Below are 27,786 nucleotides of genomic sequence, written 5' to 3'. Positions count from 1 at the left end.
ACAATGCATGGCCTAGTTTGAGTGTCTGTGAAGAGACTGACTGCCATGGGCCCGTCTTATCATGCAATCCTGGGATTTGTAGTTCACTGAGGCTACAGAGCTCTCTTTAACAGGGAAAGCTAAACGCCTCGCAAAACTACAATTCCCAGAATTCCACAGCACTGAGGCACCAGGGCACTTAAAGCGTTAATTCTTTAGTTTTAGGTGCAGCCTGAGGCATTTTACTCGGCACAAGGTTTCGTGGAGGAAAACTAATACATTTTATTCGCCTCTGAGGGGCCACCAGGCAGTGCTTGTGTGAACTATAAAGGAGTAACGGAGGCCTCATAAGTTATGACTATGAGCCATAATAACGGCCAACGGAGCTATTTAAACACACAAGCCCCGCCCCTTCCACCCTCCTCAAACACGGACGCTTTCGTTACTGCGCACGCGCATACACTGCCCCCTCCCTTCCTCCCTCCCTCCCTCGTGCGCTCACACACGCGCGAGGCGACCAGCCCCAGAGCATTATGGGCCTTGGCCTGTGGGCGTGCGAGGCTTTTTGTTTTGTCTCAGTCTCAAGGGGAGGAGGAGGGGCTTTGTTCGGTCACTCGCGGACCAATAGGGAGCCAGGGCGTCGGTGACGTAGTTGAAGAAAAGTAACGCCCCTCCCCTTTTCGCTCCCAAAAGAGAAAGAGTCCGCTTAGTCTTCCTCGTCGTCCTCTCCACCCTCCGCAGACCAGCGCCCCTGGTGGCGGCTCGAGGGAAAAGCATGTTGCCCAGCAGCGGCGCCGCTGCTCCCTCGACACTTCCTCCTCCTCCTCCTTCTGGGCAGGCGCGGCCCTAAGGAAGGGACTGAGCGGCCAGGGGAAGGTAATGGCGCGCGGAGAGGGAGCCCCCCAGGAGGGCAAAAGGGGGCGTGGCTAATCTCTGGGAGGGGGCGGGCCCGGGCCCCGCGGCGGGGTACCCGGATGCTGCGGTTGGGGTGCCCTCCATTTTAGAGATAGGGATGGCTGGGCCACAGCTCCCATCATCCCCCCTGACCCTCCCCTGGGGTCTCTGGGGATGATGTGAGGTGTAGTCCAACACTGTCATCTGGGGGTGCGCCTCTTGTTGTTTTGTTGTGTGCCTTTCTGAATTATGGCCACCCTATTGCCTTGGCAAGGATTGCCAATGTGTCTGCACTGTAGAAATAACACACTTTTAACATTGCCATGCCTCCTTCCAACAGCATTAGGGTTTTGTGTCCTTTTGTGAAGCTTGTTGCTGCTGTTGTTGTTGCTGTGTGCCTGCAATAACAACAACAACAACAACAACAATAAATGTATTTATACCCCGATCTCTCCAATGAGATAGAGGAAGTGTAGGGCAATATCAAAGTCCTTATAGAGACCCTAAAGTGCACCTATTGTGGGGCTTTTGTGGCAACGTTACTTCGTAGGGGGGATGCCATGGCCTCCCTCTGAGGCTGAGAGAGTGTGCCTTGACCACTGGGTTTCCATGCGTGAAATTCGAATCCTGCTCTCCAGGGTCATAGTCTAATGCTGAAACGCCGCACTAGTTCCTAGGCTAGACTCTTACTGTGGTGTTTCCTTGGCAAGATTGGCTCAGAGAGGGTTCGCCATTGCCATCCACTGAGGCCGAGAGAGTGTGACTTGACCAAGACCGCCCAGTGGGTTTCCGTGACCGAGCCGGGATTCGAACCCTGGCCTCCAGAGTCAGAGCCTAACACTCATGCTGGCTCTATGTCTTCTGAGGCACCAGCACTCTTTGGCAGAGAAGGTTAAAAGACTCCATAACACCACAAGCCAATAGGATGAAGCCGCAGCACTTAAAGCGGTGTCAAGATGCATTGTGACTACACTGTAGATACACCCTGGGACCCCAGGGTTGAGGCCACCAAGGCAGCAATGTGGGCCACATAACAGGCAGCCATGGTTGGCATAAGGCAGTGGTTCTCAAATTAGGGGGCAGGACCCTGAAATAGGTGTGCGAGAGCTGCTGAAAGGAGTGGGGTGAGACTTGTAGCCTGATCCTTCCTCCTCCGCTTCCCAAACTTTTTCTGTCCTGGAGGGAAAAAGAAAGGCAAGAAGGGTGCTTGGAGCTTCTGCCTGAGTGAGGAGGAGGAGAGCTATTGCCTTAGAAAATGTAGAAGTATGAATATACTTCAGCATGTGGATGAAAATACAAGCACCAAGCAAGTGCATATGCAGAAAGTAACTTGAGGGAGGAAGTCCAGCTGTGGACTACACACCGACTGTGTGCACATTTGCAACTTTTTAGAGTGGCATCCCTCATGGTTGTGCTACACTTCATAGAGCAGCCTCTGATGTTCTGAAAAGGCCATGCTAGCATCTAATCGCTAATACATATATGTGGTATGTTTCATGTATTCCCATGTCTTTCTGAGTATGGTATCAATAAATTATGCATTTATAAAGCATTCTTGAAAATATTAACCTATTTCACAGATCATCCAGGCTGACAAAGGCAAGAAGTGAATATCCATGACAGAGAATCAGAGACACATGCAGAACCGGTCACTCAGAGAAGTTTGGCAACCCACAGACAGGAAAGTCACAGCGTGGATTATTTAGTTGTGGTATGTTATTAATTGTGTTTATCTCAATTAAGTACCAGTTTCACACATTTCCCATCTCTGTTGCCACAAAACACTTTCACATGCTTTCATACTAACATGACACATGCATCTGTCCTGACAGTTTCTCATACTGGTACCAAATAGCAAAGACAGCTGAATTCCTACCTGCTGCATCTGCCAGCTTATTATTCCCCACTCCCTTCTCCAGTTCTTCAAGGACTCTCCTTGCTACCACATGCATCAGTGAAGCTCGAAAAACCAACAAAACGTGTAGCAGCTGGTTGAAGGCCACAGCAAAATGACCAGTAAAACATAATTTCTACAAATTTAAGTGAAGAGCAGCAGAATAACTTATTTTATAATACTGTGTTTTTCTTAGTGTGATATTTTCCTAGTTTTTAGGAGAAGACCTAAACATAATTTAGTCAATACACTAAATCCATTTGGTAGATATTTTATAATGATGGACCAACTTTTTATTTGGTTGCCGTACATTACAGTAGGTCCTTTGTATCTGCTGGTGTTTGGTTCTAGGACCTCCTGTAGATAACAAAATCCATAGATTCTTATGTCCCATTAAATACAGTGGCATAAGAAAATGGTATCCCTTATATAAAATGGCAAAATCAAGGTCTGCTATTTGGAATTTATATATTTTAAAAATATTTTCTAGCCGTGGGTGCTTGAATCCATGGATAAAATATCCATGGATATAGAGAGCTGACTGTATTGCTGTTTGTATGAGCTCCATGGTCAATATGTGGAGCACAGTGGAAAATATGCAGTTCCATCTCATTAGCTTAGCCTTTTAGCTGGTGATTGTTAATCACCAGTTTGATGTTTGCTGCAATGTAAGACTTTCAAATTCAAAGATAAGTACTTCATAGAAGAATGTCAGAGGAACCATGTTGGATGAAGCCTATGGTCCATTTAGGCCAGTATTCTCTTTTCAGTTGATGTTAGCAATTTGCAGCTAGGCAATTTGCAACAGTAGAGAGAACAGAGGACTGTAAATGTCTCATTAGCTGCTTTGTATTATCCACATTTGCTTGTTTGTGTCTTTGCAATATTATATGGTAGAAGGACAAATTGTGGGATGGCGGTGAGAAGAAATTTAAAACAGCATTTGTTTTCTTTACAGATGTATTCCACTAGAGCTTAACCATGGAACTGGGGAAAGGAAAGTTGCTACGAACTGGCCTCAATGCCTTATATCAGGCCATTCATCCAGTGCACGGAATTGCCTGGACAGACGGAAAGCAAGTAATACTGACATCTTTATACCTACATAATGGAGAGCCTCAGTTTGGCAACTCAAATGTCGTTGGTCAGTTTGAACACGTCCATGGACTTCACTGGGGTCCGTCTTCTGATTCTGATCTCCCTGCCCTCCTTGCTATTCAGCATAAAAAACATATCACCATGTGGCAACTGTGTTACAGTGTTTCTGAGAGAAACAAACTGATGGTTTATCAAATTAGTGAAATTAGTGAGCTGTTTCCCATACTTCCTCAGGGGTGTGTGTGGCATCCAAGCAAAGAAATATTGGCTGTGTTAACAACGCGAGACACATCAGTCCTGCACTCGGTTCGGCACAACAGTTCCAGGATCAAAGCAGATATTAAAGGCACTGGTCTCATCCACTGTGCTTGTTGGACTGAGGAAGGCAACCGCTTGGTGGTAGGGATAGGCAGTGCCCTCCATTCCTATATTTGGGACGATGATCAGAAAACATTATGTGCATGCTCTTTTTGCCCAGTATTTGATGTGGGAGGCTACATCTGTGCAATTGAAGCTACCTTGAATTCTCAAGTGGCTGTTGCTACTGAGCTTCCATTAGATAAAATATGTACTTTGAATGCCGGTATTTCTTTTGAGATGCCATCTGAGGTTGTGGGAAACTCTGTTCCTTCCCAAACCACCTCACTGAGCTGTGAAGAAGAGCACTCCATGGAGGGTGGGAAAAGGCTACCAGACCAAGAGAAATCTGGGTCAGCATCTTCTCCTGTGGATCTGACCCATCTCTCCTCAAGCAAACAGCGATCTGATAATAGTCCTCTAGTTCATCTTAAATCCAAGGATTACCTCACAGGAAGTGGTCAAGATGCCTCACACCTGATTTTGGTATCATTTGAAAGAAAAGTGACAGCTACCAAAAAGGTCAGCCTCCCAGGTATTCTGGTCCCTGATATAATGACTTTTGATTCAAAAACTCAAACTGTTGCTGTAGCCTCCAACACTTGTAATCTAATTTTAGTTTACTCTTTAACCCCATCTCATTTGCCCAATATTCAACAGATTCAACTGGATAAAAGCGAGAGGCCTAAGGGATTATGTTTCCTCACAGATAAACTCTTGCTGACATTGGTTGGAAAACAAAAATTAACAGACCCTGCTTTTCTTCCATCCTCACGCTCAGACAAGTACATTCTCCGCTTGATGATCAAAGAGATCGTAGGCAAAGAAGGTTCTTCCACGCTTTCAGGTGCTACCCAGGTTTGCTTCACAAATGTACCTGTAAAGAAAGAGACCATTGAAACACATGCTTCAGATGCTCACCCCCTGAAAGATGGTTTGCTGCTTCCAGGTTCCACTGTTCTTCAGTCCCCTAGAAGTAGAAGAAAACTCATAGAAGAAATAAAGAGCCCTGCAACTGAGCAGAACCTGTCAGTAAGTATGGTTGACCCCAAGGAGAAGAAGATTCCCAAGGACTTCCCTCAGTCCCTGGAAACTTTAGATATTGAGCCAACAAATCGTTCTCTGGTTCTTCAAGGACTTGAATCATCTTCAGGAGTGTCAAATGTACCCATTCCACAAAACAAATCACTCCACAGTTCTCACGAAATGTCAAATCCCTCAAAAACGAACTTATTGCGAAGTGACAAAGAAGCCAGTTACATCTCTAAAAATCTGGAAAGACTGTGCAGCAGCTTTACAGAACTGCATCATCAGCTTTTTGAAGTGACAGAACTTCTGAAGTCTGGGAAAAAAACTGTTCCACGATACCCATCTTCTCGTGAACCCTCTTTTGTTAACATCATTTACCAGGTAACTTTCAAATGAAAGGTATATGCAAGCATGCATATATATATATATATATATATATATATATATATATATATATATTATTTAGGTATTTATATCCCGCCCTTCAGCCCTAATGGCTATCAGGGCGGCTTACATTTATTATTATTTTTAACCAGACAGTTCCCTGCCCGCAGGCTTACAATCTAAAAGACACGACACAGGAGAAGGGAATGGTGAGGGGGGAGGGGATCAGGTCCAGCATTCTTCTCTCCCTCTGAGGCCTGGACCAAGGCAGATGGACCGGAGGGAGGGCTATGCTTCTTCCAGCTATGCTTAAAATATGGTTACTGTTCCTTTAGATGAAAAGGCACCTTTATAAATGTGTTTGGTTTGGCTCAAAACCATTGCAAAGAGAAATAATGTCCCTGCCCCTATCTAACTCTTCAATGGCTCTCTTTTAAGAAAGGCCAAAGGGACCAAGGTGATACAGGGGAAGCAACACTGTGCTTCTCGGCTTGGAATTCTTACGCATACAAAATAAAGAACTGGCTGTGTGATAAGGACTCAGATGTAGACTTGAAAAATTATCAGCACCTAAGCAGTTTCAGAAGTACAAATTGAGAGCCCAGTAAGTGAGTAATATGGCAGACTTAAAACTAGGTTGCCTTGGCCAGTCATTGTCTCAGCCCACCTTACCTTTCAGAGTTGTTTTTATCAGGATAAGATTGAAAGCATGCAGATGAAAGGACCATATTTCCTGGGCTGAGTTATTTGCTATAACGAAATTTAAATATTTTTGTGACTATCACTGTATGTATTATTTCTTGCACAGACCAGCAGTTCTCTGCCCTCATGTTGCAGAACACATTCATCTGTTTGACAGATCAGGGGCAGGCAGAAGGTAGATGTAGAGCAAAGAGGACTTATGATAGTGGTGGTAGTTAGACTCCGTGAAACCCCCTGGTGGCTGCAAAATACCTTGCTGCTGCTATTGCAGCAGATCTGCTGTGTCAACTGAATTTCAGTGTGGCATCTGATGATCTCTGCATGGTCCCTTCAGAACAAGGGGTGGGGATGCATGCACCCTGTTTTTAAAGGCAAGTTTCTCTTCCAGGACTGCACATTGTTTTAAAAACAAGATTTGTATTCCTTGTAGTTTCTTTTAAAGTGAAAGTGCATTTCCCCTACTGAAATTAAGCAGCATGGAAGCAAATTTGGTGTGGCAACCACAAAAGCGATGCCATATATTTCTCAGTATTGGTCTAGATCAGTGATGGCGAACCTCTTGGGCTGAATGCCCAAACTAAAAAGGTCTTCTGGCCAAAACCCAGTGCTGGGGGCGGGACTTCTTCCCCCGCCCTCCCAGGCTCTCAGCTGCTTTTCCAGAGAGCTGAAGGCAAGGGGAGAAGAGGCTTGCACCTCTTCCTCCTTCTCCCCCTGTGCTGTTTCCAGCCTCCAGCTGCCTCTGGAGAGGCACCTGGAGGGCAGGGAGGGTCCCCCCCCCCCCCCCCGTGCTCTCCCTGGCCTTCAGCTGCCTCCAGAGAGACAATTGGAGGCCATGCAATGCCGGGAAGGAGGAGGAACAGGTGTGCACCTCTTCCTCCTCCTTCCTCGTCCTGTGCCAGCGGAAATGGCATCGCATACCAGGTGTGGCACGCGTACCATAGGTTTGCCCTCACGGGTCTAGGTCATTTGTTGTAGGTCAGTAGATCATGTTGATTTCCCAGTTGTTTCACAATAGCAGCAATTAAAATTTCCCCTGCAGACTCTGCCATAAGTCATGTTGTTGAAATGAGGACAGTTGGAGGGACTGGAAGGGTGCAATCTATATTTAATCCTGGTAGTCAAATTCTCCAGTTCTAAATGTTTGTGCTTTGCAACAAGGCCCAGCTAGTGAAGTTTAGGTTCTAGTAACAACAACAAAAGCAGCTCTTACAAGCCTGCATTTGGCCCACTCCTCCAATAGTTGGGATTTCTTTTATAGGCAGAGAAACAAAAACATAGTCTAGATCCCCCCCTTTCCGCGACAGAGGACACAAATTGAGGTCTAGTCTGGTAAGGATCTCCCTTCATGCAGCCCAGTGACTAGACATGCTTGGAGATTTTGAAACCGATGTAGGCTTCGTACCAAGCAAACTCATCCAGCAAGATTCTGGGCAGCAATGCTCAACCTTGTTGGTTCTGGATGTCGGAGAACAGGATGAAAGACAACTGTTGTAAATATACTATTTCTAAAATGGTTGTTCTTTAATTAACAGAAGGAGTCTTCAGGAAATGTTACATCTGAAAAGCGAGCTGTTATCCTCTGTGATGGTAAACTTCGTTTAAGTGTCATTCAGCAGATTTTCAATTTGTGTCTCATTGAAATGCAGCATGGTAAGTTTTGTTTGTCCAAAAGAGAATATTTAGTGAAAGAACTATTGAGCCAAAAGACGTTAATGTGCCAGCTTTTTAAAAACTGTACTTTTAATATTGTGTGTGTTTATGTGACAGTTTATTTCAAAATTCAGATGACATTTCCAAGTATCTCTTCTACATGATGTTTTATTCTTAGACAGTTGTCCTTTTAAAAATACACTTAGATTATATTCGACATAGGCATTTGAATTACTACTTCAGTGAAAACAGTGTCCAAGGGCCATTCACACTGCAGAATTATAGATAGCACTATGATTCCTCCTTAATTGTCATGGCTGAATCTTATAAAATCCTGGGCTTTGTGGCTTGGTAAGACATTAGAGCTTTCTGGTTGAAAATTATGAATACCCCTCCCTATGCTTCAAGATCCAGGATTCCACAGGATAGAAGTTTGGCAGTTAAAGTGGGATCATAGGGCTGTAATTGTGTAAATAACCCCTAGATATGGGATGTTGTAGTTCCACTTTCTTATGCCCTGATCAGACAGCACCTGAAGTATTGTATCCAGTACTAGACACTACATTTTAAGAAGGCACTTTGACAAAACTGGATTATGGCAGCCTTGAAACAAATTATTGAAAAGCAGGGTACTTTCAGTCCAGAAAAGAAAAGATGAATAGGTTTTGACGGGTATTCTAGTGAAAAACAAATAGAATCTGATTCAGTATTGTGTTGCCTCTGATAGTCTTCCCAACCCAACTAATGGGAAAAACAGCTTCCAATAACAGAATGATCTCTACAAGACTTCACACTTGGCAGCTTTGTGTTCTAGTTCCTGGTTTTCTTTGGGCTTTGTGGTCTGCCTGCAGCATCTACTGTTATTGTAACCCCATGATTGGAACAGGTCACTTAATGGTGGTATTTACAAGTTAGCAGTACACACGGCTTTGACTTTTGCAGATTTGATTATCCACGGATTTTATTCATATGTTAGCTCTAGAAATATTCTAGGTCCTCCAACACAACTTATGGTCAACTTTAACCAAAAGTCGCACTGAAGGCCCTGGAGCTTCCTAGAGAGAACGCTCCACTAGGCATTTGTTGTTCCTCCAGCGTAATTCTATGGTTAGTGTCTATCAGCTGTTGACCACAGAGTTGCACTGGAGGACCCAGAGATTCCTTCATAGGTGATCTCTTAGGTAAAAACACAGTGTTTTTGTTATTTGCTTTTTTCCCTCACATCCACGGGGGTCCTGTGCCCCCAACCCCAGCGCATGTGGAGGGATGAGTGTACATAGGAATACAGTACAGAAGAAATAGTGTGAGGTAAATCCAGCAATATCCAGTCTGTCCTCAGCAGTTTGAATTTTTAAACATGATTTATTAGTTGCAAAGTTGTGTGAAGTAGCAAATAATGTTTGGAATAATTTAACAAAATGTTCCATTACTTGGTTTAAATATTATTGCTATAAAGAAGATGCTTTCAGATTTATTCCACATTATTCAATTATAAAAACAAATCTTTTAAGGTGCAACATGGGCTAATCCTGTTAGTACATTTTTAGTGTGACTTCCTAATGTGTTTATAATGTGCCCACAGAGATATTTTGAAAGTCTTGCCTGGTATTGGCCTTAAGTTGAGTTCAAATAAGGCATTAAGCAGAAAGATTAAAGGTTCACATGGTTGTAAGCTACAATCTTCTCATGATGTTGCTTTCCACATAATGTTACATAACGAGTAAATGGAACTGCTAGTGAGAACTGCATCTCAAGCAGTTCCTAAAATTATTTGTAATGCATGAAGGCACAGTGTTGATGTAAAATGTGAAAAGTACAGAATGACTGCTAACAGCTGTCTACCTCTCTAATCCAATAATACCTTTACAGTTTGGAAATGTATGTCTTTTGAAATGCTAACATGACCACTGTATAAAAGACCAAGTATTTAGAACTGGCCATTTGATCACCATTAAACATATATGCTGGTTGCACAGAACCCTTTTTGAGAGAAGAAAAAGTTGTTTACTTCCCTTGTTCACCCAGTGCATAGTAGAACTGTGGAATTTTCTATCATGAGGTACAGCAATGGCTGCCCATTTGGGCAGCTTTAAGAGGGAATTAGACTAGTTCATGGCAGAAAAGGCCACCTGTGGCTACTAGTCATGTGATGATGATGATATATTTTATTTCTTTCCCATCTCTGCTCAAGGCAGGGTAAAACATGTTGAAATACAAAATGCAATTAAAAAGAAAACACATAAAACCAACAGTTAAAATACAGTGCTATAAAACCATTAAAATACACTCATGTAATACATTCTTTAAAACATGCCAATTAAAAGTCATGATTTAAAATTGACTAGGTAGGCCTGCCAGAAGAGATGTGTATTTAATGTTTTAAATGCTGTCAAAGCATTTTCAGTTGTTGTATCTCTTCTGGGAGGTCATTCCATAGTCAGGGGGAGAGCAGACAAAAAGGTGGCTGTCTGTTACCCTCACTATTGGAGACCACATGCCTCTGAATTGCAGTTGCGGTGGGATGGGAACAGAAGGGTGCTGTGGCCCTAATGTCTTGCTTGTGGGCTTCTCATAGGGATCTGGTTCACCACTATGGGAATAGAATGAATTTCAGGGTTTTGGTCCAATCCTGAAGGCTCTCCTCATGTACTATTATATTCTGACCCCATGTCTGTGAATCTGGCTGCCTATTCCTTTTGAACCACTTTGTGAGTGTGGATATCAGATTTGTACCCCATCTTTTCCTCCAAAGTGCCAGGTAGCATACACAGTTCTCTTCACTGCCCCACCTTTATCTTAAAGTCAAGGAGAAGTATTGTTGGAAAGCTGAGCTGTTGTATGCTTGGGAAGCCTGTGAGCTTTCAGCTGAGATAGAGGCTTCATATACTTCTATCAAATGGCATAGAAGGAATCTGCTGCTTTGATGTGCTTTAGGGAACTGTAGGTGGTGCTGTGATTTCAGCAGCTATTAAAACAGTGCCCCACATATGTTCTTAGACCTGTTTGCATGATTTCCAACTAATACAACACAAAAAAGGGCAAAGAGTAATAGGAGGGAAGCAAATGGCCAGGGAAAAAAATGTGGGCATTCAGAGGTAAGCAACAACCAAAGCAATTTCTGTTTGTGGAAGCAAAACTGAATGTCAGTGTAGGACTCAGGAAAGCTGGGAGAGATCAAGCTCTTTATTATGCAACTCAACATTATTTCTCTCTGTGTATATGTGCCTTCAAGTCACATGTCAATTTATGGCAACCTCATGAATTTTATAGGGTCTTCCTAGGCAAGAAATCCTCAGAGGTGGTTTCACCAGTTTCTTTCGTAGAAGTACAGGCTATATAGCACCTGGTACTTGGTATTTGTTGGTGGTCTCCTTTCCCAATACTAACCAGGTCTGACCCTGCTTAGTTTCCAAGATTAGTTGGGATCTGGTGCCTTTAGGATAATTAGGCAACATAATCTCTACAGTGTTTTTGTGATGTTGTTGCAGAAAGCAATACAGTCTCCCTGCTAGTCCATGGCAGATAAGGCTACCAGTGGCTACTAGTCATGGTGGCTGTTATCATCCATTATACAGTCAGTCACCTCCCTCCCTTGATTATAGCTCTTGTTAGCAATGGGTTAGAGTTAAATAGAACTAAAGGAAAGAGGGCCATCAGCAGATAAGATATACAGAGGCAAGAATTCGAAAGAAAGATGACAGGGAAGTTGAGAGGTGAAGAGTCAAAGGCCTACTTATCTTGAGTCCTAGAATTTTGTGGACATTTGACAAGCACTTGGTAACATTCTCTGTGAAATTACGAACACAGAATATTTTTACCAGGCGATTGTATTTCTGTTTTTATTTTCAGGACCCAGCTTAATCTAAGATTTATGAGATGTAGGTTTCAGTAAAGAAATATACACATAATCAGTAAAGGAGTATTTTAGCCCTGGGCAAGCAGCCTCTGTACTGTACTGCTGTTGGCGCCTCAGCTCTGTGGACCTCAGCCAAACCTGCCTAGTAGCTGTCAGTCATTAGTCATCATCAGTTACTGATCGGTATATTGGTATTTCTGTTTTTCCTCCCCTGGGATGAATAAGGGTGGTAATGACCACTTATGACTAGCCAGTACTAGCTACATCAATTTAGAGGGCACAGCTCCAGTATTCTAAAAGCAGCATTTGGTTCTGAAAGTGCATGATGTAAGACAGATGGAGACAGCACAGGATTTTAGCTTGGGGTAAATGCTTTCAGCCAAGAAATGCCATAAATGTAATGTTGATAGAAATTCATTTGGCCTGTTACCTAAAGTTAAGTCATATTCATAACCTCAACCTTCTCAAACCTAACACCCTCCTGATGTACTGACCTATAATGCTCATCATTCCAGGTAATGGAATGATTGCTGATGATCCATGATGACTGACAATGGTAGGAGTTGTAATCAGATTTATCTGAAAGGTGCCAGGTTTGAGAAGACTGCGTAGATTTCTCTGTGGCCAAAATTAATTTAAAAATCACTAAGGACATGGGTATAGTTTACAGTGCTAGCTAACAGTCTCTGGTACTATATAGCTGTTTGGTTTGGTGTTGTTAAACTTAACTTTGTACAGAGAAAGTCAGGTAGGACTGTCATCCTGACTAACATTTATAAGGGGGGAAAATCCACTTCTGAAAAATGTATCTGTATCTAATATCTTTAACAGATGTATCCTGGATTGTTCTCGCTGCAGACAGTGAAGGCTTTATTCCATTAACATTTGATACCCTGCAGGAAATAGTCATAAGAGATGCTAGTGCCAACTGTAACAACTCTTCCAAAATGCTGGATACCGTCAGTTCTACAGGTGGGTACACGAAGATTTCTTCCCAAAGTCTGGACCTTGCTACCAGTTCTATGGAAGTACTGAGAGAATGTTCTTCCCAGAGTCTTGTAGGGAGCAGCAGTTCTTCAGGGCAAGCCACCACACCCTCATGAATGAAGAAAAGTTGTTCAGCCAGGCTGATTTGTTAGTGGTCCTTACTCTGGGCATAATTAAAACTGATTTTTCACTGTATGTTATGTACTGTATTGTACAACTTTGTGTTGCTTTGCTGTGTTGTAGATCAGGCCTTGCACTGTCAGTTTGGGTGTGTTTTATTTTCACAATTTTACCACTTTGTGCAAACTGCAGGTCACTTCCATGATGCATTTAAATTATTTGTCTGGCAGCTTTTGTAGACCAGGTTCGCATGTTAACCCTGTTTGCTAAGTTGACTCAACAAATTTATATTTTCACATTGCATCACCTGTTGTGTTTTTCTACTAATTACAAAGTTAAATGTTAGCCAAAGCATAAACATCTTGGGATGGGAGTGCCCTTTACATTTACTCAGGAGAAATCTCATTGGCATGAAAAGACGGGGGGGGGGGGGAATGTATGGATGTTGTTTCTAGTGCTTGTTGAAGTAGAAAACAAAAGTGGGTCATATTTATTTGTTATTTATTTATTTATTTATTAGTGTCATATAACAAAAGTCCTGCAATTGCAGTTTCTGTATTATTAAACTAAGATAATTTTGTATTTTACCAGTGCCTGTTGAGAATGCTATGCACTTAAACAAGTTATTTAGCTCAGTTTATGAAAGTACTCACTAATTAGTACCAAAGTCCTTTAGAGGATAAAAGCTCCTTATTCTGAACATAGTACATCTCATCTCTGTCTTCCTTCAAACGGTCCAATCACTAGACATGTTTTTACTATGCATGTATAGAAAGTGAACAGCTCTAGGCTGTTTTCAGAACAACAAAAAAGGAAATGTATATAATTCATAATGATTGTATGCAGGCTGTTTGCTAGCAAGTCTGAAATGGTATTACAGCCACTGTACTGTTTGTAATCATTGTGCTGAATGGGTTTGAAGATGTTTGGGAGGTTGCAGCTGGTGCAGAAACCTGCTGCCCATGTATTGTCAGGGAAAGTGAGAAATGAAATTATTATGCCAGTTTTGAAATCATTATACTGGCTGTCAGTGAATGACTAGGCCTAATTCAGAATGTTAGTACTATTTATAAAGCTCTAAATGGCTGAGGGCTCAAATAATTGTACTTCTGTACTGACCAACCTGGGATTTAAGACCATCTGGAGATGCTCTGCTTGTGTTGCCTTTAATGAATGTAATCTATATGGCAGAGCTTTCTCATTGGTGGTAGCCAAACTGTGGAACTCCCTCCTGGTGAAGATCCGGTCGTCCTTTCCCCCATGCTGTTGTTATTTAGGCACCAACTGAACACATATTGACTTGTGTGAGCCTTTGGGGGATCGGGAAGTCCAACATTGGTTTACTGACCTGTATTGTGTCTTTATTATCTCAGAATTATGATTTTAATAGTATTCATGTGTTAGCAGTGGTGGCTTCTGGACTGAGCATGAACTGATGTCTGACTCCAAAATGATGGGGAGAGATATCCCCTCCCTTGCTCAATTCATGGGCCGCCTGTGTATATAGGACTGTTTTTATGTACATGGTTAAGCTGCCTCTTTGTGAGGAAGGGCAGCATATAAAGTAAATAAAACCACTATAAAATGTTTAATTTAATTTTTTATTCAGAATGTGTGGCAGCCATTAAAACATAGCTGTTGTAGTTTGAGCTTCTGGCATCCCAATACATCACTGCTATCTAATTCATTGCAAGATTTGTTGAATGGTATTAAAGTAGATCAGTGTTTTATTTCCTCTTGAGAGTGCTGATATTTTGCACTACCATTTTGTTGGTGGGAGGACATCATATATTGCTGAAGATGTGCTTTACATATGGATGAAAATGAAACAACTGGATAGGGTTCCCCAGATGTGTCAACAGAGAAAAAAGATCAAATGCAGCCAAATTAGATGGTTTATTTTGTTGGTTTATTGAACATACACCAAATGAACATATTACAAACATTGCATTAGCAAATGACCTGGACTATCTTTTAAATGGGTAAATGTGTAAAAATGTCAAGTATAACAATGTGATTATCTGTAAAAAAGAAAGCATTTAATATTAAATATGAAATTTGGACCAAGATCACAGGTTATTATATCCGCTTCCTTGTACCGGGGCTCTTTTTGGCCTGTGTGCAGTCATTATTCCTAACTAGATGAGACCAAGTGAAACAATGAAATGTAACTTGTGAAGTTCTGTTTGATTCAGGGGGTTGGCTCCAGTCAGGTCTAGCAACTGAAATTATGGCTTTATGTTCTGATTCCAAAGGGCAAATTGGTTTTGTAATAAAAGTTAGCTGCTCAGATGTTTTGAATGTCAATCCCATCAGTCCCACTCAGTATGGTCAGTGGTAAGGGATTATGGAACTGAAATACCAAACATTTGGAGAGTCCTGATTTAGTCTTTGGTAAAGGCTTCTGTAATTCTTCAGCAGGGCTAGGAAAGAGGAGGGATGTGATTGAGTTCTCTAGGACAAAATTAAGCCACATCGTTTAAATGCTGCCTTTAAACATACACATATATTCTAGCAGCCTTTCTTCTGACTCTAAAGTAATAAATGACTTCCACTTCAATAACTGTGTAGATAGATGATAATTTAAGTAATTCTGTAATTTATTTTGTGGAAATGCATCCTTGATATTGCTCTTGTACATGTATAATTTAAATGATTTATTAGGGCACAACCCCTAGAGGATATTTATAGTACATTAAGGATACTGATTGGCTCCTGCAGCATTTCCATTTCATTTAAACTAGCGAAGGAGTTGTTCCCAGTGCAGCTAAGTATTAATAATTGTTTCCAGCCCTAGCTTTGCTTTTTAAAATTTACATTTTATAAAAATATATATTTAATTCATTAATAAAAATAAACTTTTCCCCCATTTTCAAATATACAGTTTAGCCTAAAATATTTTATTCTAGCATTTGAGATATTTTTGTACAGGTCAATCTAAGAGAACCTGCTCTCCATTACTGAAATACCACAAATGTTTTCTTGCTGGCAGTGGATTGAGGTAATTTAAGTTTTATGTTGTTATGTGCCTATAAGTCATTTCCAGCTTATGGTGACCAACCTATAACAGGGTTTCCTGGGGCTGACAGTCTGTGACTTGCCTAAGGTCATCCAGTGGGTTTCCATGGCCAAGCGGGTAAATAAACTTGATCTTCAGAGCTTGAACCACTACACCATGCTGGCTCACATTTGTTCAGTGCTGGGTTGAACATTTGCCATGTCCTAAATATTTCTTTGTCAATTTGATTCCCCACAACATGTAAGCTTTTTAGGTCAGTAATGATCTAACTGGAGAGCCAGTTTCCATTGCCAGAAGGAGAGAAAGATGACATTGAACAACCTGCCCTTGTTTGGCATCTATTTGACTGTTTCAGTGACCTTTTACTTACAAAACAGGACCAGAGTATTTATCACCTTGTGTAAATAAGTGAAATTGCACTGGATGGAAATTATGGAAGCAGCATGACTACGCGTTCTGAGAGGCAATGTAGTCAATATGCCATGTGCACAAATAATCAACTGCTTCCATTTCAAGCACACAAAAGGCTCATGCACATTGTTTGGCAAATGTAATTATGAAAATCGGGATTGCATATATAGCATTGCACATGAAGACTGTATTTCTAAAAAAACATTTGCACATAAGCATCTTCTATGTACAGATCAGCCACCTGTCCTATGATACTCGTGAGCTACTGGATACTGTGAAGAGACCTAAAATCTTCATGCAATGACACCTGAAAGTCTTTGTTCTTTCAAACATTGGATTGTTCCAGTAATAATAGTACTTGGAAGAATCCCATTTTTGGCTTCATGGGCTACTGTTTAGTAAATTACCTCCCATCTTATACACGATTACACTGTTTACTAAGTGTTTCTTTGTGCAACTGAGACTGTGTGGAAAGGAAACAAAAAGGAACTCACTTTCTTCCTCCATTACTGTCTCTGTCACCCATTAACAGTTGGAGAGAGCCTGCAGCAAGGTGCCTGCTCCATTTCCATAAGCTGTCTGTGCAGTTCAAAAGCCTGGAAGATCATTGCTCATCCTCTGCTTCCTCTCCACGCACCCTTAATTGTGCAAAGATAGAAATGCTTGCATGAAACTAGTTCATGCCACAGCAGTTATGCCATAGAGCAACAAATGCTTGAACTTTGGACTTTTGAGAGGTCACACTCAACAATATTATCCTCAGATCAATGAAGTCTTCGCTTGCTGTAAAAGTCACAGGCATTTTATAAGAACATGGGTTTGAACTCAGAGCTCTTAGCTTTGGATCATCCAAGTTAAATGCTGCTTTCTTCAGTTGTAAACTTCTAAGGCTCAACTTAAAATGCAGCTAGAAAGCAAGTGGTTCATTACATCCACATTTGGCATTCATTTTTGCTCATGGACCCCTTTAACCTAAAGTGCACTGCATAGGTCTTGTTTTATTCTCACCCTTACATATGAAGATGGCACGACCACATTTCAAGAACATGAAAATGTTGAAACTTCCAAGGGTGGGTAGGTTAGAGAATAATTTTTCAAAATATTTTAGATTCCTCTAAATCGGTTAACATGATGATGACAGGGTTATCTGTTAACAAAAGAAATCGTATGACCTTATGGAAAACAAGATCTGTTCTTTTAAATTTCATCAATATTTTTAAGGAGCTCTACCCACTTGGCATGATTCATTCCAAGGCGTAGATTTGTAGCAATTAACAATCCTCCATATAATGTAACTGTAGGCAAAACACTGTTAATTCCATCTTTCAAACAGATCTTCCAGAGCTTCAGAACAATATGGCAATACAATATTTTACACATACAAGGTCTAAGCAGACTTGTTCAAATGTTCCAGATGAACATGTTTTGAATTAATATAACATGACTTGAGACAAAGCTTGAAATGGGATAAAATAAAGCCTTCATTCCACTAAGTGGGACCACTAGATCAAGTTACTGTTACAACCAGCTTTTTCTCTTGATGCTTTCACAATGATAAGTCTTCTTCATTTTCTGGGAGACTGTGAATGCTTGGATATTTCCTCCTGTTTTGAAAAATGCAAAGTAATCCTGTATGAAGAGACATTGTTTCTATGGCTTGCACTATAAGTTCTAGGCTCAGTATATGATGGCTGATGTCCTATTAGTGATTCTGGAGGTCCGCTGCAGTGCATCCAGCTACAGAGAAACAGTTGGACATGTCTTTGCTCATCTTTCACTCTCCATGGAAATGGCCAGCTACAGAATCTGGCTCCAGCCTTTTTTATGCTTCACATCTAGAAATGCTTAGTTTTGATGGTGACAATATACACCATCAAAAACCTTTATGGAGAGGTTAGGGACTGGAGCCAGAATTCACTAAGGCAATTATAAATGCATAACCTAGATATTCACTATTCACTATGTTCACTAGATTAGGACATATGTAGGGACTGTGAAAGTCCCCCAGTCCTCACCAGGCAGCAGCAATTGTCAGCAACAGGAGCCTGTTCTCTTGTTATCTGGGACACAGCTAGCTGACCTTTCTACACACAGACCTACAAGTAATCTTTTGTACAAGAGGCATTGTGAAAGGGACTCTGCTTTTGACTGTCACACCAGAGATCACTCCCAGGAGGGTGGTGGAAACTCTCAGTAAGATGCTTCTCGACTGACAAGGAAACAGACCCTATTGTTTGCAGCAACTGCTGCCCAGTAAGTAAGGATTGGAGGGGTTAGGCTATTTAGCCATGTCACTAAAGTGGTTACATAGCTTAGTAGGTGACACAGAATTACAGCCTAGGTAACTACCGACCAATGTTTTGACACCTTTGGGCCTGACTATTGCCATTTATTATACCTACTGTTCCTGTGGCAGAATGTGGTTGTTCAGAGGACTAAGAAATGTTGACTTTTTCAGTTGGTTTAAACAGAGACTGACTTCCTGAAAAATAATTCTAAGTGTAATTCAGAATGTTGGCTCTCATTAAAAAATATATTAATCAGAATCCTGCCACGATCAGGTAGTATCTCATTCCTTGGGAACGTAACTAACTATTGATCTCCTCAAGAGAGGTAGCTCCCATACTCTGCAATGCTGCAAAAATGCTGTGCAATAACACCCACCAAAGCCCAAAACAGGGGTCTATAGAAAGAATACAATACTTATTAGGATAGGGCCATGATGGCGAACCAATGGCATGTGTGCCAGAGATAGCATGCAATGACATTCCCCCCAGCATGGGATAGGGAGAGGAGAACAAAGAGGCACGTACCTGTTCCTCCTCCTTCCCGACTCCCCAGCCTCCAGTTGCCTTTCTAGAGGGAACTGGAGGCTGGGGATGGTACAGAGGAATGAAGTCCCACCCAAGAAGTCCTGCCCCAGAAGGCGGAGGTCCTGTCCCCAGCACCTATCCAGTGCCAAAGTACCTTTTGACTTGGGCACTCAGCCTCTAAAAGTTTCACCATCACTGGGATGGGGTTTTAGTTTATGCACTTTGCAAGTGTGGAATCCCAAACTTCTCTATTATTGTGCACTGAAGAGTTAGAATGGGACCCAGCTCTATTCAGTCATTCAGTCCTAACTCTTCCATTTTCATTACATTTTTTACATATCCACAAAGGAGAGACATGTATTATCTGTAGAGGCTCTCTATATGAGCAATTGTTCTTGTTCCTTTAGAGAATCTCCACACACTGAAGGGACTCTTCTCTTTACAGTTTTGCACAAGCAAGCTGAAATGGAATTGGCAGAATCATATGTACCCCTTCTTAAGTGAAACTTTGTTTCCTGAAACTGAAAAGGTAGTGCCAGAGGTTATAATTACTTATTTTACTTCATTTTATTTATATCCTGTCTTTCTCTCAATATGGAAGCAAAGGCAACTTACAACATAACATTAAAATAACTAAAAACAAATCATGGTATGGAACAAATGGTCTACCTCAGTGTAACTCAGACTATAAATCATAGGAGTTTATCACACTGGCCCAGGAACGGGCCCCAGAACGCATCTTACCGCACGGAGGAACGCCACAACTGCCGCCGGGTGTTCCAATCGCGTCCCCGCTCCGTTCCAGGGGGCGCGACTTCTGAGAACACTTGGGAACAGTTCTCCCAAATCGCGTCCCCTGGAACGGAGTGGGGACGCGATTGGAACACCCGGCGGCAGCTGTGGTATTTCTCCATGCGGTAAGATGCATTCTGAGGCCCATTCCGTCCCCAGAATGTCCCCTTTTTAGCACGCAATGGGCCCGTTCCTGAGCCAGTGTGATAAACTCCAGAGTGTAACATGTACATCCTGTAGTAAATGCTGGGACAATTCAACTAGTGCTACAAATTTACCTTAGATTTTCAAGAGCATATTTTGTTTCTTCTCGACTCTTCTCGGTGATTGGATAGAAATAGAGTATAAATAAGCCTAAAATAATGATAATGGATGGAACTACAGCAATCAAGGTTTTCAGCATGGTAACAACACTGCTGGACTGTTTGCATATTCCTGATTTGTAACCTGCAAGACTATGAAAAATGTACACAGTTATTACCATTGCAATCAAGATCTAGGAAATCAAAGGAAAATTCAAACCAAGGACCAGGATGCTCTATGACAAAAAAAAAAATAACCTAATTCAAGACCAGGAAGGAATAAAAAGACATTGCATGAAATATACAGAAGAATTATACAAACAAGATGACAAAATGAAGGACACATAGAACGAAGAACCATATGAAGATGAACCCCAAATTCTAAAAAGCAAGGTGGAAACTGCAGTAAGAGAAATAGCGAAAAACAGATCACAACTTGATGATATTCCAATTGAACTGCTGCAATCCACATTGACAGAGTCAACAGATATGGAAAACAAAATGATGGCCAACAGATTGGAAGCGATCAATATACATCTCCATCCACAAAAAGGGAGACACAAGAGACTGCAGCACCAGGTCTTTCATTTGGGGCTTCCCAGTTTTCAGGGAGTTTCTTATCACTATAATGTGTTTTAATTTCTGTTATCTTTTCCTCATATCCCCTTTCTAATCAATCTTTGCTCTGCTTCAGTTCCCTCAACTATTCTTTAAGCTGTATTTCTCTTAGCTGTGTCTCATATTCTTTTTTCTTAATTCCCTCTCATACTGCCACTCTTTTTCTTTTCTCTCTCTCTGATATTTCAGTTCTCTTAACTCTCCTTCATATTTTTCCTTTAATTCTTTTTTATGTTTTAGTTCTTTTAATTCAAGCCTAATCATATCAAGCTCTTTGTCTTTTAACTCCATATCATCACAAGCTTGTTCAAAACTGGCTATATATGATTCAAGATTACCTCCAGTAACAGAATCTTTTCACATCATATAGAGGGAAACCATTTTATTTTTGACAATATGAATAACTCTAGATTCTAAACTGATCATTAACTCCCAGGTCTTCATTTCTATGTCATGTATTTCTCTGTCATGAGTATTTTTATTTTCTTTCATTTTCATTCTTTCCTTTTCAAGTTTCTTTTCTTTTAACAGCCTCTCATTTTCCTTTTTTATCCTGGCCATTTCAATTTTCTCTTTCATTTTCCAAATTTCCACACTCTCCTGAGATTCAGATATGGAAGTGTCAAGGCTAGTCATCACTTATTCTCCAACCAGATCTGATTCCTCTACTTTCTTTGGAGGCATTCTAGCTGTATTTCCCTACTAATACCCAATACAGTCCGTCCTCGCCTTACGCGGGGGATCCGTTCCGGATCCCTCCGCGTAAGGCGAATTCCGCCTATGCTCGAGCCCCATTGGAAACAATGGGGATCGTGCGTGGCGGCGCGGGGCGCAATGGGCGCGCGCGCCCATTCAATTGAATGGGACGTGCCGCCCCTTCCGCCCCGCCCCTTGAGCGCGTATGCTCAAGGCCGCGTATGACACGCCCGCATATGGCGCGAGCGCACTGTACCTTTACCTCAAGAAATATTCTTAGCTGCTTTTTAATCACTTAGCACTTAGATCTTGATGGCAAACTAGTGATTTTTTACTTTACACCAAATCTTTACCTCGGAAATAACTTTTATAAGATATTTTCTCAGTGTACTCTACGAAAGCAGAACTGGGAAAATGTTTACCAGACTAGACTTGGATGTTTCTGAATTTTAAATAATAATAATAATAATAATAATAATAATAATAATTTAAAGCCCACCTCACCCCGGAGGATTGAGGTGGGTTACATTAAACTGAGATCTAATCTGCATTACAGAAATAGTACTGTTTCATACTGCTTTAACTGCCATGGCTCCATCCTACAAAACTAAGATTTGTAATTTGTTGTACCGGAACTTTCAGACAGAGAAGGCTAACTATTTCAAAAAACTACAAATCCCAGAATTCCATAGCACCAAACCATGGCAGTTCAAGCAGTCCAGACTGTATTATTTCTGCAGACAAGGCTTTACCTCATTTATCTGCTATTTGCTAATTTTTACATTTATTTACCACATTGTTACTGTTATTGTTGCTAGGTGCCTTCAAGTCAACTCTAACTTATGTTGGACCATTATCACTATCCTAGGATTTTCTTGGCAAGGTTTATCTAGAGGAGATTTGCCAATGTCTTCCTCTTGGATGTGTGACATGCCCAAGGTCTCTCCATGGCTGCATGAGGATTCACACCCTGGTCTCCTAGAGTCCTAGCCCAACACTTAAACCACTACTATTCCCTGATGGTTGTTGTTTGGGGAGTTGAAATTTACCATTTAGCATATTCTAATTTGCTTATGCATCTTCACATTAACTTTAGAAAGCAGTTTCCTATTCTTTGACATTTTTTGAAGGGAAACTGAGGGCTCAAGTTTGATTTCAACCTGCAGAACCTGCAACCTTTACCCACTCTTAATCAGCAGTGACTCGGGGCTCGTTCGAAAACATTTGTCAATTTTGAAATGTTAAAGATTACAAGAGAACCAAATGACCAGAGTAACATGTTCATAATGACCTAGTTCAGGGAACGAAAAAAAAGCCACTCACTCCAGAGTAAAGGATGAAATTCCCAGTGCAAGCCCAGAGGATATCTTGGTTAAAAGAATGTATGAAGTATAGAAAATAGTTTCATGTCCTCTTAATTGAGGATTCTGCACTTGAAAGTGGTCAACAACATCAGGCAACATGGACCTGTAATAAAAATAAAATAAAATACACATCTTTGTTATATATTTCTGGAAAGCATCATGGCATTTAATAATAAATACATTTTAAAAACATTGTCACATTCTGTGGCATGATAACTGAACACAATATTACTTACCAGTTTTAAATAAAACACAGAGGATTAGCAAACTAATTAGATCAGGTGTTAAAGGTATCCTGTATTAATCAGTTATCTATTTGGCAGAAATTTGCTCTTCAGGTATAAGCACCTTTTTTTCTATTAACATCAAACTGCATTACTTCTGCCAATAGCTTAGTGTTACCCAGAACAACAGCTAATATGAATGAATGTAGCATATTCCCCTGGAGGACTTTTCTAATCAGCACCAATAACATAAATTTATAGAGCCTTTCAAGCTATTACTTGAGAGAGATTCCAAACGTCTCTACTTCTGATCATACAGTCATTTCTCAAAGCACCGACAGGTAATTCTGACTGCTTAAAAGACCAACAACACAAAGGCAAATCGAGAGGAAATAATTTCCTCACTTTGAACAGCTCTTTGGTCTCCCGCCTGTCAAAACTCATTACAGTATTACATATTTGTTTATTCTATGATTCCTATGGTCCTTTCCCAGGTGGAAGAGGCAGCTCAGGGCACAGAGCTACATTCTCAGCATGATATAACTGATTTCAATTTTAGGGATTCCTGACATTTTCAGAATAGTTTTAATATGCCACAGGGGTATTAAAGTGAGGACTAAGAGGGGGGAAAGTCCATTTGTGCATTTAATCACATGGGCTGTAGTCAATGCCCAAATGCATTTGTTAGTCTTTGCAACAACAGACACACTACAGTTGCCCCTGGCTACCCCAGAAGATGTTGATGTATCCTCACATTCTGTTCATAATGTTCATCCACCTATACCAGAAAATATAGCATGAAAAATGATCCTTCTAGTATATGAAGCTGGATTCTCATACTATACAGGATGGCCACTGTTATAATATTGTTAGGAAAACCCAAGGGATAGCAGCAAGCTGCAGATATGCAAGACTACACTTGGGACCTTTTCATGCAACTCATTTATTTAACAGCCATACCAACATCCTATAGATTCCTGGGATTTGCTGTTCAAGAACGAGCATTTAGAATCTTCTGCCAGGGAGCTCCTCTGATGCCTCTGACCAAACTTTAAATCCCACGATTCTATAGGTTGCAGCCATGGTAGCTAGAGTGGAATCAAACTGCTACAATTGCATGGTGTAAAAATGCCCTTATTTTGAATTATTCTAAGGCCTTGTCTGCACGGCGTTTGATACCGCTTTAACTGCCATGACTCAGTGCTATGGAATGTATTTCAACCTTCTCTGTCAGTTCTGGTGCCCTAAAAACTACAAACCCAGAATTCTACAGCATTGAGCCATGCCAATTAAAGTTGTCTCAAAGCGTATTATTTCTGCAATGCACATGAGGCCTACGTTTTTCACAGTTGCCAAGAAAGTTCTTAAAGAAACTGTCTATATTTTCATAATTCAGAGATGAAAAGGTGACTTCCAGACCAAATTCTAGAAGTTACTTTGTGTCTTTAGATAGCTCTCACCCACTTGATCTAAAATTAAATGTGGATTTCAACCAATGAAGATTTTACAGTCTCATGTTTTGCCTTCAGCAGTTTCAGCATCATTAAATCAGGAATATTTGCATATATAAGTAACAAGGAGAAGTTTTATTGCTTGAGACTCACATAGTTTCACTTTTCAGACATAAATTGCTGTTCTTACAGATGAACAATTTCTGACCGTTTTGCCCTGGGAGGTAGTGAGTTTTCTACATGGTCTCCCTTTCTTAAATGGTTTGGGCAAGCTAATATTATAGATGCTATAAAGACTCTTATGTCTCACATAAGTACCAAATATTTCTTGTAAGTTATGAGAACCACTCATATCCACCTGGTACATGTGCACACTCAGATACAAGACTGTCCTACCATGGCAACAGCATAGCTGCCGCAATGCACGCCCCAGATATCACAGCCACTGGGTAGGCGATGAATGGATTTGGGAACATCACAAGGATGACTGCAACAGAAATCAACGCCTGGAAGAAAAGGAAATTGGAGTGAGGAAGAGCTAAAAGACTCCTTTCTAGCACGGAGCAAAAGGCCTTTTGTAACACAGTTCAGTGCTATAACCCTTACTGAGGTTACAATATTAGATGAGTTCTAGTGATTAAACTTCTTGCCTGATGAATACACCATCCATGACAAGGTTAACATTTTCAATTATGGCTGCATCTGCACTACAGAAATAATCCAGTTTGACACTACTTTAACTGCCATAGCTCAGTGCTATGGAATTTTGGAACTGGTAGTTTTGTGAGATATTTTAGCCTCTTCTTTCAGAGAGCTATGGTGCCACAACAAACCACAAATCCCAGGATTCTATAGCAAGTAGCCATGACAGTTAAAATGATGTCAAGCTACTATGAATTCTAGATTGGAAGAAAGTACTCGTGACTAAAATATTTCTTGATTTATACATTCTAATGTTTTAAAATAATGTGATTGCTAAGCACACACAAGCACATGAACAAACAAAAAAAGACAATAGGAGATGGTCTAACAGAAAGTAGTGTGATTATTTAACATGAATGATTTTTAGAACTGATAACTGATGGCTAATGTCTGCTTTCAGATATTTCCTGCCCTAAGGAGAGCTGGATGAGAGAGAAACTATTACCATAGTCAAAATCTTTTCCCTCTCCTTCAGTCCTCCATGATGGGTCTGCACTTTAAACACCACACACAACCTCTGTTCCTATATCAGTGATTTCAGTAAATAATCTTTAGGTAACAAGGCACCAGTATAGGAATATCGAAGATGGGGGTGTTATCTATGGTACACAGATGATGCTATGGATCCATCCAGAGACTTGTGCAACTGGGCTGGTGGAAGCTGAAATCCTTGCCTCCATTTCCACAGTGGCCCCTGCAAGGCTCTGAAAATGTTCAAGTGAAGTGAAAGGATCTAAATGGAGTGAGCTATGGAGCAGCAAGAACTCCCGCAGATCAAGTGAAGGCACCTTCTATAAACATACCAAAATAAATCAGTTGGCTTAAAAGTGCTGCTAGATTCCACCTTGCTTTCCTTTTTATGCCAAAACAGACTAACACTGCTGTCTCTTTGAAAACAGCTTCCACGAATAGTCTGCTGGAGTCCTTCTACTCATGGAAGGTAGCGAGAGCAATTGCTATAGCAAATACATTTCTATACCGCTTATCAGTGCACTTAAGCAATCCCTAAACAGTTTACAATGTGTAAGCTAATTGCCCCCAACAAGCTGGGTACTCATTTTAGCGACCTACGAAAGGATGCAAGGTTGAGTCGACCCTGAGCCCCTAGCTGGTACTGAACTCACAACCTTATGGTTTATGAGTGAGTGGCTGCAGTACAGACATTTAACCACTGCACCACCAGGGTATACTCTGGATCCAACCCCTGTGTGTTATCTGCAAGGAAACTCCTGTGTTGTCATGGCATTTCTGCAGTAATTGTGTCTGTCTCACCTAGTGATCATACCTTTGTCATAATGCAGAACAAATACACAGCACCTTCAAAGATATCAGTATCTCTCTAGGAAAGAATCTGCCAGTCATGTCAACACTGTATTACCAAATCTTCCCAATTCTAGAATTTCTTACAGGTTTGCATGAACCATGCATTTCAGGTCCATACTCCCATATTATGCAGCCCTGCCTACCGTTCCTAAACATTTAAGCAGCACGTGTTCAGCTAGACAGCCCTCTCCCTATAGAATCAGCATATTCTGTTCAGAGCAAAAGAGCACACTTAACACTTGAATTAGTCTGTAGTGCTCAGCAACAGAAGCCATTGTTTCGCCACAAGAGAGCACTCCAACAATACAAGATTGTAATGCACCTGTAAGCAAGATTAAGCTCTGCAAATAGCACTGTCCGCTTGGAAGCCAAAGTATCTAGAAATGGATAAACCAATACTACCACAAAATGGGATTTTCTAGTAAGGAATATGATCCAAAAGAGGACAAGCTCAAACTAATGCTCTCAGAAGCTTTAGTAGCGTAAGCAGAAAAGACACGAAAGAAACCTAGCACTGATATGAGTATTTCTAGTTATCCGCAGGCAAACGGTTTTAGAGAGCTCTTGCTCTTGGTCTTCCCATTAACTGTAATAGACAATTTGCACTGATAAAGCATTTTCCTTCCTGACACAGTTCAGAAGCTGCCAATATGAAGAGACTGTATAATTAACTCATTTGGGCGAGCAATTACATGGTATGCTAAGCAGCAGAAGTATGTGGAAAAGGAGAAATTGGTTAAGGAATACAGAGCAAGGCTTTAGGGAATCAAGAGTCTCTGATTTAATGAAAATCAAATGTACAAAAACTACAGAAAGGCCAAGTGCGATTATTCTCATCGCGATTTTTTTCCTTACATCAACTAAGCCACAAAATTTGACATCACCTACGTTAATTGTAAGTAAGGCTAATAACTGATCCCCGAAGCTAGGACCTGAAGCAATGGCATCAGTGAATTCAAAATGCTGGTTTAAAAGCAACAATTTCTGAAGGCTACAGGACAGAGGTCTAGTTTACATGGGCCAAAACATTGTCTTCTCCCCATTCCCATGGCAAGGGGTCCGAATGATGCAGGGCCCAATCCTCCACTCTGGTGCAAATTGCTGGGACAATGTCCAGCCAG

At 41.1% G+C, this 27,786-nt stretch overlaps 2 protein-coding genes across 4 annotated transcripts in view; one reads left to right on the top strand and one right to left on the bottom strand.

Annotated features, from left to right (window-relative positions):
• The first annotated feature begins 598 nt into the window (after nt 1-598).
• Nucleotides 599-14,542, top strand: LOC149305239 (WD repeat and coiled-coil-containing protein-like). 3 transcript variants are annotated; one of them, XM_089478038.1, is made up of 5 exons: nt 599-855; nt 2,454-2,584; nt 3,726-5,632; nt 7,870-7,987; nt 12,675-14,542. In XM_089478038.1, the coding sequence occupies exons 3-5, from the start codon at nt 3,749-3,751 to the stop codon at nt 12,944-12,946; spliced, it is 2,274 nt and encodes a 757-aa protein (XP_089334164.1). In that variant the 5' UTR covers nt 599-855; nt 2,454-2,584; nt 3,726-3,748; the 3' UTR covers nt 12,947-14,542. The 3 variants fall into 3 exon arrangements, with proteins under 3 accessions (XP_089334164.1, XP_089334166.1, XP_089334165.1); XM_089478040.1 differs by lacking the exon at nt 599-855 and adding an exon at nt 1,049-1,083; XM_089478039.1 differs by lacking the exon at nt 599-855 and adding an exon at nt 1,101-2,360.
• A 295-nt stretch (nt 14,543-14,837) lies between these two features.
• Nucleotides 14,838-27,786, bottom strand: part of LOC149305238 (sphingosine-1-phosphate transporter MFSD2B-like) — a 48,468-nt gene continuing 35,519 nt past the window's right edge. Inside the window, exons 11-14 of the mRNA XM_089478041.1 lie at nt 25,037-25,146; nt 22,925-23,068; nt 20,264-20,440; nt 14,838-17,984 (exon numbers count right to left, since the gene is read on the bottom strand). Of these exons, the coding sequence (XP_089334167.1) occupies nt 17,927-17,984; nt 20,264-20,440; nt 22,925-23,068; nt 25,037-25,146 (489 nt within the window). The 3' untranslated portion in view covers nt 14,838-17,926. The remainder of the gene's footprint in view (nt 17,985-20,263; nt 20,441-22,924; nt 23,069-25,036; nt 25,147-27,786) is intronic.

Source organism: Sceloporus occidentalis, unplaced genomic scaffold (genome assembly GCF_023333645.1).
Source record: "Sceloporus occidentalis isolate IW3139 unplaced genomic scaffold, rSceOcc1.0.p SCAF_12, whole genome shotgun sequence".
NCBI lineage: Eukaryota > Metazoa > Chordata > Lepidosauria > Squamata > Phrynosomatidae > Sceloporus > Sceloporus occidentalis.
This window is presented reverse-complemented; position numbering and strand designations above follow the sequence as displayed.